At 40.1% G+C, this 12656-nt stretch overlaps 1 protein-coding gene across 1 annotated transcript in view; it reads right to left on the bottom strand.

Moving 5' to 3' along the window:
* Positions 1 to 523: 523 nt before the first annotated feature.
* LOC114476965 (coiled-coil domain-containing protein 85C-like) overlaps positions 524 to 12656 on the bottom strand; it is a 35381-nt gene continuing 23248 nt past the window's right edge. Inside the window, exons 3-4 of the mRNA XM_028468985.1 lie at positions 6319 to 6376; positions 524 to 3110 (exon numbers count right to left, since the gene is read on the bottom strand). Of these exons, the coding sequence (XP_028324786.1) occupies positions 3095 to 3110; positions 6319 to 6376 (74 nt within the window). The 3' untranslated portion in view covers positions 524 to 3094. The remainder of the gene's footprint in view (positions 3111 to 6318; positions 6377 to 12656) is intronic.

Genomic DNA, 12656 nt, shown 5'->3' with positions numbered 1-12656 from the left:
CACTGGCTTGCTGGGAAATGTTTTACAGTTTGCAGATTGCCGTGTTTGCAATGATCTGGCCAGCAGTTCTCAGCAGGTTTTGACACCCTGTTTTTGGACTCTGATGTACAATAAATGTCATAATATTTGCAATTCAGTTGTCCCGAAGATTTCTTCTACACCACCTTTTTTGTCATCGCCATCCACACCACCAGATGCAACAGGAACTTTGCACCTGAGGAGCTCATTTGGTGTGTCATTAAAATGAGACTCGAACAGTGTAGTGAAAAGGTTTGAACTAAACATTTTGTGAATCCCACATCCACCAAAGTAAATGAAGTGTACACAAAAATAATGCAAAGCAATGAAGGACAGTCAATTTAACATAGACAATTTATTAGATTATTCTATATATTTCTAGTTATAATAATACATTATGTAAGACCAATAGGTCAAAAATACTGATTGCTGTTAAAATACTTAAAAAACTAATTAGATATACTACTTTCTACTTAAAAAAAAAAAAGTTTTAAATTCCGTCCGCCACCATATCTATTAAACTCACTGGGTATATAGGTTATACAGAATGGAAAGTGTTTGTATGTGTGTTTCACTGTGAGTAACTGTGTGTATGAACCAGATTTTTCCCACATTCAGGTTTTCAGATTAGATACAGCTTATCATCTTTTTCATTTTCAGCTAAAGACAGAAACTGATCCTACAGTAGGGTTGGATCTCGTCATCTCAGGTCAATCTGATAAAATGTTGCTGTCAAGGCTAAAGAATCCACATATCGTTAAAAAACTAAGTCCATTCTTATCCAATCCCTTTGTTATCAACTACTCCTTGTCCAACATCCCACAACCAAGCTTGAATCATAGCATGTTGTCAGTGACAATGACCAACAGAGTAGAAAATGACAGGCATACACAAAGCACTATAGGTGACAAAGTGTAGGCAACAGTGTACTGTAACACTGTTTATATTGAAAATAAGTACTGTAGATATGCTTTACAATAAGCAGAGTAATAACAATCCTCTTTCAAACAAAATAAACTCTTTGCATCTCTATTTCTATTGCAAGTTTTTAAATAACACTGCCCCAGCCTCAAAACTATGCGGGAGCTATTCAAAAAGATCGAACATATTTCACAGGGAAATCAAGTTTCCTGCTTCCATATGAGTGTATTGTCTTTGAAATTACATGGAAATGTTTTCTGTGCTGCTACAAGCAAGAGCAGTAACACATTTGTCACAATTTCTTACCCTAGATTTTGATAGCACACAGTCAAAAGTCCCTAATTATTTTTCAAAATGGGTTTTTCAGTTGTTAAACCAATTTACCAACATTTAGAAAAATACATAATTTTTTTTTCAAAGGGTACATATTAAATAATGTGGGGATTGTATATCAGAATTACTCCTTCCATCTGTGGATGGAAGGATTTAAAGATGGAGGTACAGAAGTAGATGTGTCTGGCTCTTGATCAGCATTTTTAACCGTAAAATATTTTATTTTGTTCAGTTAACCATCACAACTAGGGATGGATTGACCTACACAGATCTGAAACACAGCTTTAACTCTATTTAGTTTCTACACTGTTGCATGTTACTATTTCAATGTGTTGAGCAAATAAAACATATTTGTTGACACCAACATACAGTCATGGCCAAAAATATTGGCACCCATGCACCTGTCAGATAATGCACCACTTCTCCCAGAATTTTTTTTTAAATTACCAATGCATTGGTATTTACATATTTCTTTCATGTTTTTGCATTGGAAGCAGAGAAAAACAGCCAAATCTGATATCATTCTACACAGAACTCCAAAAATGGACTGGAAAAAATTATTGGCACCCTCAACTTTAATATTTGGTAGCACACCCTTTGGAAGAAAAAACTGAAATCAATCGCTTTCTGAAACCACCAATGAGTTTCCTACACCTCTACTGGAATTTTGGACCACTCTTATTTTGCCAACTGCTCCAGGTCCCTTAGATTGGAAGGGTGCCTTCTCTCAACTGCTGTTTTGAGATTGCTCCACAGGTGTTCTATGGGATTTAGAGCTGGACTCATTGCTGGACACTTAAGAACTCTCCAACGATTTTGTTTAAGCCATGGGTGCTTTCTGAAGTGTGCTTTTGGTCATTGTCCTGCTGGAGGACCCATAACCTCTGACAGAGACCCAGCTTTCTGACAATGGGCCCTACATTGTGCCCCAAAAGTTTTTGGTAGTCTTCAGATTTTATGACGCCATGCACACAGTCAAGGCATCCGGTGCCAGAAGCAGCATTGTTGCAATGCAAACAAAATGAATAAACATGCGAATACCAATGCATTTGTAATTTCAACAATTTTCTGGGAGAAGTGGTGTATTATCTGACTGAAGTGCAGGGGTGCCAATATTTTTGGCCATGACTAAGTGAAGATTAAACAGGTAAAGCAGAGGTTTCCTTGCTTTCTGTCATCACCCGATTCATTTCTTTATGCTGAAACTGTTACAAGAATGTTAGTGGAATTAGTCAGTTAGGGCTGTAAAGGTGTGAAGGAGACAGTCTGAATGCACTGCATATTTCTCTGGTTATTTGTCCAAATGGTCAAAATATAATAAATGCCCCAATTTAATTTTGATTCCGGGGTTAAAAAGTCACAGGAAATACACTAATGTCAGGCTGATATTTACCAATCTTTTTTTTCATTTATTATATTGGCTCATTTATGTTTTGCTGTGTACTATGATTATATCAACGCTGCCAAAAGTTGTACATGTTGAGACATGTAGACAGAGCTTTATATTTGGGCATTTAGTAATTATTGTGTTTCAACATTTATATATGTTTTCATTTTTAAACATTTGCACTCGTATCAGTAATACAATTTATTTTCATGGGCAGCATTTAACTTCAGTCCCTTGCCTCTTCACTGGCACTTTTGTTGTCTACTCTTCATTTGACCATGAGCCTCAACCATCAATTATGAAGCTCAGTCTTTTGCTTTTGTAAAATGACAAAATGCATAGCAGTAACAGCAGCAGTAACAGTGGACAGGGAGGCAGGGGCTTCAGCTGCTGGGCGGTTGTCACAGCAGCCTCTGATCCAGAGTCATCTCGTGGTCAGGAGGCATCAAAGCTGAAAGACACAAAAAAAAATTGTGTGCTTTGCAAGTGTCTGTAAATGAAACTGTACGCAGCAGGATTCCGAAGGAATGTCATTTCTGAGTAATAACTGAGGCTGATTTATTGACCCATTAGGAAGTACTTCATCATTAAATATTAACCCAGAGTTATCATCAGCTGGTCATTGCATTAAAACAGGATCACACGAGTGTGACCTTTTTATACCATTGGCTGTCTCTGATAACATATTCTACTTCCTACAACTATTTCTAATACTCTTGGGGCCAGTTTTGCAGACAAGACTTACATTAAACCCAGTAGGCCTCATCTTGAATAGTAAAACTTGATTCAAGCACACCTCTTTTGACTGGGGAGTGAAAAGGGTTGCAGTGGACATTCCATGTCATTTGGTCCTGTCCAGTCCGACAGAATCTGCTCTTTGTGCAGCATGCCTTATGCTAAACAATGTCAATTAAATACATTGTGGGAAAAAAAAACATGATCTCATTTGGCAACAGGGTGAGTATTGTCACCACAAACTATATTTCAGATTATCCTTGGTTGAGTTACTTAATTACCTTTACTTTAATTGTGTTACAAACCTTTACTTTTTGTACTGTTATGGTCTTAATGGCGTCTCTAAATCTATTGATTTTTAACACTGTAGTTGGAATTCTGGTCAAATCTACTGTAAGTGCAATTTAGGAAACTCTTTAACCGTAACAGTATGTGCAGTCTCATACCATACAACAATCTTTTTCCTCCATTACAGGATACTATATTCAATATTTGGCATAATAAGGGTTTACAAAACTTCAATGATTTGTTTGTTTATTGAAACAATTGTCAGGAAAATTAGATTTACTCGGTTCTCTCTCCCTTTTTTTTTTTTTTTTTTAGATATTTGCAGATAAGGCACTTTGTTGTGAGTTCGATCCCAGGGTTCCCCTAACAAATCTTCCAGTGACATAATTGATGAGTTGATGTGTTTTACTCCATTCAAGTGGTCAGTAAGCAAAATGCACAACTGAATATATTTCCCCAGTGCCATCTGGTCATCATGGTTGGAGAAGCGTGTGATAATTTATTATTTCATTACTGTTTAGAGCTAAGTTTCAAGAAACCATACATCTTTTATTTATTTTTTCACTTTTCTGCACATGTTGTCAAAGGTCAACACTACAAGAAGTGCAATCATTATGAGACAGCAATGCATGTTTTGTTATTGCAATTAAATAAATTAATTTATTTTATTGCTTCATTGTGACCATCACCATCCCTCCCTAAGGAAGGGTAAGAAATATTTTATTATAGGGAGGATATAAAAAGGGAGAGCAGTGTTACACCTAGGTGGAGTGGGAGGGGGAAGGGAGCAGGGAGGAGAGACCAAGGCAGGAAATAGAAAGGGTGGGGAAGAATAGATTATTTTACAGTGAGGGTGAGATGTGAAGTTGTAGTAGAACATATTGTGCTTATTATGTTGTGTAATCAAGCCAGTCTGGTTACAAGTGTGAAGCTTAGCTATAATGGTGGTGGCTGTGGACAGGGGAAATGAGTGAGTGGTAGTATCTAAAGCAGGTATTTGGGATCAATGTGTCTAAAGTTAAGCCCAGTACGAGTTTTATCCCACATCCCGAGGCGTGCCAGTGCATCGTAGACCAGTGTATGTGCAAAAACCGCTACCGCAAACCCAGGAGCCGCCCTGGGCCCGCAGATGCAGCCAGGCCAGCAGAAATAGTGGGGGCCAAGGAGCCCCAGGCCACCCCCCCACGGCCGAGCAGCCCCCCAGATGTCCCCGAGATCCCAGGCCGAGAAACAGCCACCGGCCCCCACACACACATCCGAGAAAGCCCCAAGGAGCCGAGCACCCAGCGCATCCCGACCCCAACCCCCAACCCCGAGTGTAGTAGTATTGGTCAAAAGTTTTCATCACAGTTTTCCCAAATTCATTTGAAAAAAATTAAATTCTTAATATATTGTACATAGTGTAAAACAATTTCAAGTGCCATATAACATAGTGACTGTACAAAATATATATGAATTAGCCAGCCAGCTAGCCAGGTCCACCAAGAGCACCCTCGCAGGACAGGGAACCCTCAAGAACGAGCCCCCGGGCCAAGCCCCCCCATCCCAGCCCACGAACTGGCCACAGCCCAGCAGGACCGCACAGCCCCAGCCGGCGCAACAGCAGCCCAGGCCCCGCCCCCCACCGGACAGCACAAGCACACCGGCGACCGGCGGCCGCCACAGCAGGAAGGAGGCACCCCAACGGCACACAACTGGTGTGGAGCAGCAGCCCCCAGCCAAAGGCACCCCAGACCCACCATCAGTCCGCAGATAGCAGGACAGACCTACCAAGGGGCCGATACCGACCTCAACCACCGGAACAGCTAGAGCCGCCACCCAGCAAGGAGCATCATCCCGGAGCGCCAAGCAACCCCGCCCCAACCCTGGCGCAGACGCCAGCAGCCCCATAGCACGCCCACCCCCCACCCTGGTGCGGCCCGCACACTGCGGGGAGCGCCCCTAAGGCAACCAGGAGACGAGACAAGCATCAAGCCACACCCGAAGGGAAGAGGCACTGCCCGGAGAGACCCCGCAAAGAGAGTCCCCAGCAACACCCCCCACGCCCCCCAGAGGGATCACCGCCCCACCATGCCCAACCGCACCCTCCTGATGTATTTGTACTTTACACGGCGGCCCAGCCATCAACAGAGGGGACGGGCCCCCACCCGACAGGCCTAAATGTGTGAAACTACCCACCACCCTGTTATGGTGCCTCCCATGTTTTGATGTATGAAACCATACATCAAATCACACACAAGTCTAATAAATTATACATGATGTAATTGTCATTTTTATTTGATCGCTGACAGCTGTTAAAAAATGTACATACATTTACCGAGTTCTAATTTTAACTGTGTACAACTTATAAAAAGTGAAGAAAGAAGAAACTTCTTTAACATATTTATTGAGTCAGCCCTTTATTCTTCCTATTCTGACTTTTCTCACTTGCGGCTCAATAACAGATGAAGTCACATCCTCTTCCACTCAGCATTTGTTGGCTGTTTACTGTAATCAGAGCAAAACCTGTTGCGCATGCATCCTCATGTCTCTAATCAGTACATCCAATTAATTGATCCGATTAATTGTGTGTGTGTGTGTGTGTGTGTGTGTGTGTGTGTGTGTGTGTGTGTGTGTGTGTGTGTGTGTGTGTGTACCTTTCCCAAAGCTTCAAAGTCCTACAGGAGCCTGTACAGCAGCCAGCAGATATCAGAGCTTTAAAATAAATCAAAAAGAAGATTAAAATACATGCAGAGCTTTATATTAAGCACATGAACAAACACACGCACACACTAATAGGGTTTCTCATTCTGGAATTACTTTCATTTATCCTAAAAGACACATTTTTCACAAAAATAATGGTGCTAGTGTTTGTTTATCACTATAGATAGTCTTAAGGGTGACTGTGAGGCAGAGATCATCTGTTGCCTGCGCATGTCCCTGATTGTGCTACTGGTGGGACATAATAGCACCAGATTTGTGTTTAACTTCTATGTGTCCCAGTAGTCATTACATCTGTGAATAAATCAGGGACCTGCATTGTGTGTGATTGAAGTCAACCTGTTCTATCCAAATAAACTATCATGAGATTTATCATACGTGGAGTTTGTAGGGGGAGCATTGCCCCCTTATTGGTCAAAAGTTTTCCCAAATTCATTTGAAAAAATACAACAGTGTAAAAAAATGTCAAGTGCCATATAACACAGTGACTGTACAAAATATATATTAATTAATTTGTTGTGGTTCTTCTTCTGTTGCGCAATTCTTCTTGACAAAGTAAATGGTGAAGCGACACTGCACCCAGTAGGTCATGTGTGGTACTGCAGCAAAAATGAAGCAGAAAGCAGCCGCCGGCCTGATTTTAACATGTATTGACAACATTAATCTAAAAATTAAGATTTTTTAACGACACGGTCAGCCTCACAGAACTATAAAGAAAAAAAAAGTAAATAGATATCAGGGCGGAGCTGCTTGTTTCTTGTAAATAGGACATTTAAATTTTTTTACAGCAATTTTGCTGTGTTTTGGACTAAATGCTGGGATTCATTGGATTTTTTTAATGTCCTAGGAAGATTTTGAGACCACTTTTGTGGGTTGGGGAGGGGTGAGGGGGAAGCCGGCAGGGAGCCTCGAGGCCGGGGATCAGGGCTTGCTCGGGTGTATAAGTCAGAAGGGGTGTCGTTTCTTGGTCTGGGGTATTCTGGAGGGGTGGCTCAGGCCTGGGGGGTGGCTTGGGCCTCCTTGGCTCCCATTGGATGCTGGTGGCCTGGCGGGGTTTCACAATAGCGGCTTTTGAACACACGTCAGTCGTAGATACACTGGCATGCCAAAAGCGACTTCAGCGACTCTAGATTACATTCAATATCAATGTAAATGACGCAACGTCAAGCGTCCTCCCTTCAAGGGACGCAATACCCGTGCTTCCAACAATTCAATCGCGTGATCTGAGTCAATGGCAGTCGATCAAAGTTGAACATTTTTAAGTTTTCAAGTGACTTTGAGTGACTTGTGTGTCACGACTTCCAATCAGCATTGTGCTTCTCACTACGTTACTCAGTCGTCACGTCACTGGATCAACCAATATAATAATTTTTTTTTTTTTTGCAAGAATAAAACATGCATACCTGTCCCAAAACAAATGACAACATATGCAGACAAAGGGAAAGATGGTTAATGCTATTTCACTATAGACTTTCTATCAAAGCACAAACACAAAGAGGACGCCTGATATGATGTCAACATGATATTAGCTGAATTGTCCAAAATAGTTGTGCAAAAAATTGAGAAAAAAAAGAAAAGAACAAATGGATTTTACTACATTTAAAGACAAAAATTTGATATAAATGACTTGAAAGACATTTCTGACACAAATTAGTAACAAAGTGTCATTATTAGTTAGCAGTGCATTCATGTTATCATTTTAATCTAAAAAAAACCTTGTGCAGACACATGCACACACACACACACACACACACAAGCCCATGGGCTTGTTCACAGCTGTATGCTCTGCTTTGCTTCAGTGAAACCCACTGACAGTCAGAGACAGTGATAGACAGTGCAAAAGATGAAGGGGAAAAAAATCAACACAAATACAGAAATATTTTATATGAAGGTGAGCATGTGTGCATAGTTTCCAACTTTCTTCATGATGAATTAAAATACAAATACATTGGCTCACCTTTTTTGAGCTGAAAGACTATTAGTTTACAGAAAACCAACATACACACAAAAGGGCAGCTGTACTCAATTTCTACCGCTACATATCTACCGGAAACAATTAAAACCGCAATCTTGCACACACAATGACACAAACAATAAATGTGCTGCATTTATTTGAATACATAACAGATGAAGCTGGCTTCAAGCTAACACCTGGACCCTTGTGTCTTTATGAAGTTGCATCTACAAAGGATTTCAACGTGTGCGTGCGTGCGTGTGTGTGTGGCCTCTTGGTCAGTGTACTACAACTAGAGCCCAATGAATATGCACAGTGATGAAATATTGGGGGAAAGGGGAGCTTCAAAGCTGACAGGAGATGAATTGCCAGGGAAACAGCTGTTGGCCTAGTTAGCAGGCCTGTCCTTATAACAGGAGCTCTGACTAAACCAACACACATGCACATTGTGCATTTAAAATGACCAAAGCTAGAGAACAGTGAACCATGCTGACCCCTTCCAACTGTCTTACCATGTAAACATACATGCCTTCCATAAGGCTTACCCATATTTGATATGGTGTACTGTAAATTAAATTTGTAATTTATATACAATGTAACATCTTCTGAAAACACATTCTGAAACAGTAATGTAGTTGATACCAGTAATCACTATTAGATGCTTTTGTTTGTGCAATTATCCTTCGAAGGCTGATTTGGAAACGGCACTCTTCCATTTTGTTATGTTTTGTTTATTTTAGACATGAACAATTTCAATTCCAAAAGAAAAAAGAAAATCAACCAAAAATGCAACAAATAAGGAAGCAACAAAGGCATTCTTATGTCTGTAACTTATATTTATGTACCTGTTGTCACTATCATTAACCATTGGTCAACAGTGTCGCAAAAGCTAAAGTTAAAACATCACAAATACAACCAAGCAACCTTTGAGCATTTCCTGTGGTATTCTAAATGCAAATGACCAATTGTCTTTATTAATACGAGTCTTTCCTTAAATAATTAACTCTTCCCAGTGTGTGGAAAGCTTTGCCATTTCATCATTCTATAGTACAGAGATAGGCAAAATGACAAAAATGTGATTGAATATGTGTGAATATTATCACGTTTTTTGCATTAATTTCTCCACATTATTTCAATAAAAACTTTTATAAGAACCTTATTAAAAAATGTACAGTACAAGACAGGGACAACTTAGCAGTGCACTGTCCAGATGAAATACTGGAGAGCTCCAGCTGGGGTCTCTACTGCCATTAAAGTGTTGTGGTTGGCAAATGTCCAGAGAAACTAACAACAAAGTCACAGAGATTATTGCTAAATAGGAGCTATAAACTGCAATCCCTTTCATTTTTAGGGAGATCTGGGACTCACAGAGGTGGGTGGAGCAGCTTCAGGGGACTCAACTTATCACTACCCACAAGACAGACATAAGTGCTCCATCTATGGCACATGTGATTACTGTACCCCTTTAAGCAACAATTGTCTGTGTGTAAGTTAAAAACTCGGACTGGTGCCTTGCTTTTACTGTCAGTGAGTAATTAATGGATTATACAAGGCTTAGAAGAGGAGGCAGCAGAGAAAAAAATGTGATGCATCATGGCAAAATCAGGAACATGTCGTCAAATGGAGGAAAAGCACATAAACCTTAATTTTCTGAGAAAATTGATTTTCATTTTTTTTGTTTTTTTTTGCAAAATGTGCTTGTTGAATTTATAAAGAATGGTAAATGGACTTGATTTATAAAGCACTATACAAAACTAACTTTTTTAGCTTAGATGTCCTGCTGCTGCTTATTCTCTTGCATATTATAAACTAGTCGATTAACAAAATATCATACCTAGGAAACAATGTCTCATGATATTACTTCTTTAAAGAGCATTTAAACATAATTTGTTTAGTCTTTAACAGTTACTTTAAACAGATTAATAACACAGATTTTTGTAACTCCAATGAAGATGGGTAGAGTTGTTTGGCTGATTCTTTACGTATATAGGATAGGCAAATCGGGGAGCTGTGCAGAGTCTCTGATCCATTTTGAATAGCCCGGCTTTCTGCTGTGTTGACATTTTACCGGAAGTCCACATACGCTATGATTGCGTATTTCTGGTTATTGTGAAATGGTGAAGGAGAGCTCTAGCCACACATGCCCCTTTAACTCACTCAGTGCCATTGACAAGATATCTTGTCATTTCAAATCCAAACGCTCAGTGCCATTGACGAGATAATTCGTCATTGCGGGATTATTAGAAGACACCCTGGCGGAGGTCCCTCATCAATATCTAAGCTGTGGGGTGTTGTAGTGACCAACTGTGCCCAAAAGATGGCAGCAGTGCACCTTTAGATGTGAGATTAGCCACTGATGCTACCCAGTAAAGCAGAAAGAAGCAGGAAAAAGGGAGATTATGGTGCTACTGAGTGATATTGTGAAGAATCCAGCAGCTCACACCTCCACATACTAACACAGAACATGTGTGGACCTGAGTGGATTATTGATAATGTTGTGATCATGAGATAAAACCATCAACTAACCAGGCCAAACGGGTCATTGCTGCATGTGGAGGAGGGGGGGAGGGGTGGTGTGGAGGTGGGTACAAAATACCCCCAGCCTGTGAGCCAGATAGCAAAATAATAGGTGACACGGAGGAGGCAGCAGCGCACCTTTGGATGAGAGATCATCCATGCTCAGCAGAGATAGGAGGGAGAAGAGGAAAGGCGTGTATGAGAGAGAAAATGCCGCTACGTACAGGGTTGACGTTCCCAGCAGGGCACACTCGACCAGAGCATGTGTAGAACTCATGGATAGTGTGGTGATGGTGAGATAAAACAATAAAAAAGCGGGGCAAGCAGTGACACTCTGCATGTTGGGGAGGAAGAGGAAGTTGCGTGTGTGCAGACTGACGGTAGAGAAAGTTGGAGGAACGCCAAAATACAGAAAGAATTTCATTCAACTCTGAACCAAATGTTTTTTAATGTTCAAATGTTAGAGTTGTCACTAAAGCAAAAAATTGCTTTAAAGTCACTTCCAGGGATTTTTTTTAGAAAAATGCTTTTTTCTCAGCTTTTTGCTCTGAAACTGAAGATTTGTGTAAAACTTGCTCTATTCAACGGCTGATTACAAAAGAACAAAACAAGCCAGAAACAAATGTTTTTTTTTTTTTTTGATGAAAGTAGAGGCTTCAATCTTTCAGAATCTGGTTCAGATTTCAGATAGTCATAGTAGAAACTCTTCTGTGGGTCTATAAAATCAATCATAATGTTCAAAAACGGCTGGCACTGAGGGGGTAGAAAATCTGAAAATGGCAGGCACTGAAAGAGTTAAGCAGTATGTCAGAGGTGTACCTGTAGCAGTGAGTTTGTTTTATCACTAGAAATTAGCTACCTCCATGGTAGGTGTTTGAGAACTTGGAGGGAAAACTCAATACAGAGTTGGTTGACCTGAGACATTTAGAACTGTCATTTTGACAAAAAAAAAGTACACAAAAATTTTCTTCTCAAGTTTATATTTTTCAAGATCACTTACTTTATTCCGAGGTCTTGCGAGCGCTGTTCAGCGTAGGAGCCCCCAACGTTGTAATTTTGATCCCCGGCATACGGAGTGATGTTGCCCCTTAGGGTACCTTTTCAGCAGCGTAAGGGGTGGTATTGTGTTGTTTTTTTTTGTCTTTTTTAACCGATACTGTCGTAATAATTGTTGCACACTTGGACACAAAAGTTTAAACTTTCTTTTTAATCTGAATAACCGAGAAACACATGCACCAGCCACATTTAATACAGGCGATTTCCTCGGATGCTTGCGTCTTCACCTGAGAACCCCAAGGATCCCTGCAGCCGCTTAGCTGCCCCTGATGCTGCCTGTGTGCATCATCCGCTTTGTAACCGTAATCACCATCCAATATAAACTGTGTGCTTCAATCAGTAGCGCAGAGCTTCCCAATTATTTTCTGTTACACAGAAGAAAATATTTCGTGCTCCCCACTCTCCGCCGCAATAATTTGTCTATAAAATTGTTAGAAGTACACCTCTGCATAACATTGTATTCTTATTAACATTAAAGAAAACAAAAAAAGAAAGAAATATAGATCAAGATTTAAAGTGCATCAATTAGCCTGAATGAGTTTTATTCACTAAGTACCGTTTAAAAACAACACAAGGAATTGATCTCAATGGATGGTGCAAAAAACAAACAAACCAGAAACACTATAATAATAATAATAATAATAATAATAATAATAATACATTGAAATTAACCAACAACTTTAACTCAGGAGCACAAAACAATTTGTGCTGATTGACAAAAAATTAGATCCTAACACAGGTAGTTTG

This window comes from Gouania willdenowi, chromosome 15 (assembly GCF_900634775.1).
Source record: "Gouania willdenowi chromosome 15, fGouWil2.1, whole genome shotgun sequence".
Taxonomy (NCBI): Eukaryota; Metazoa; Chordata; class Actinopteri; order Blenniiformes; family Gobiesocidae; genus Gouania; species Gouania willdenowi.
This window is presented reverse-complemented; position numbering and strand designations above follow the sequence as displayed.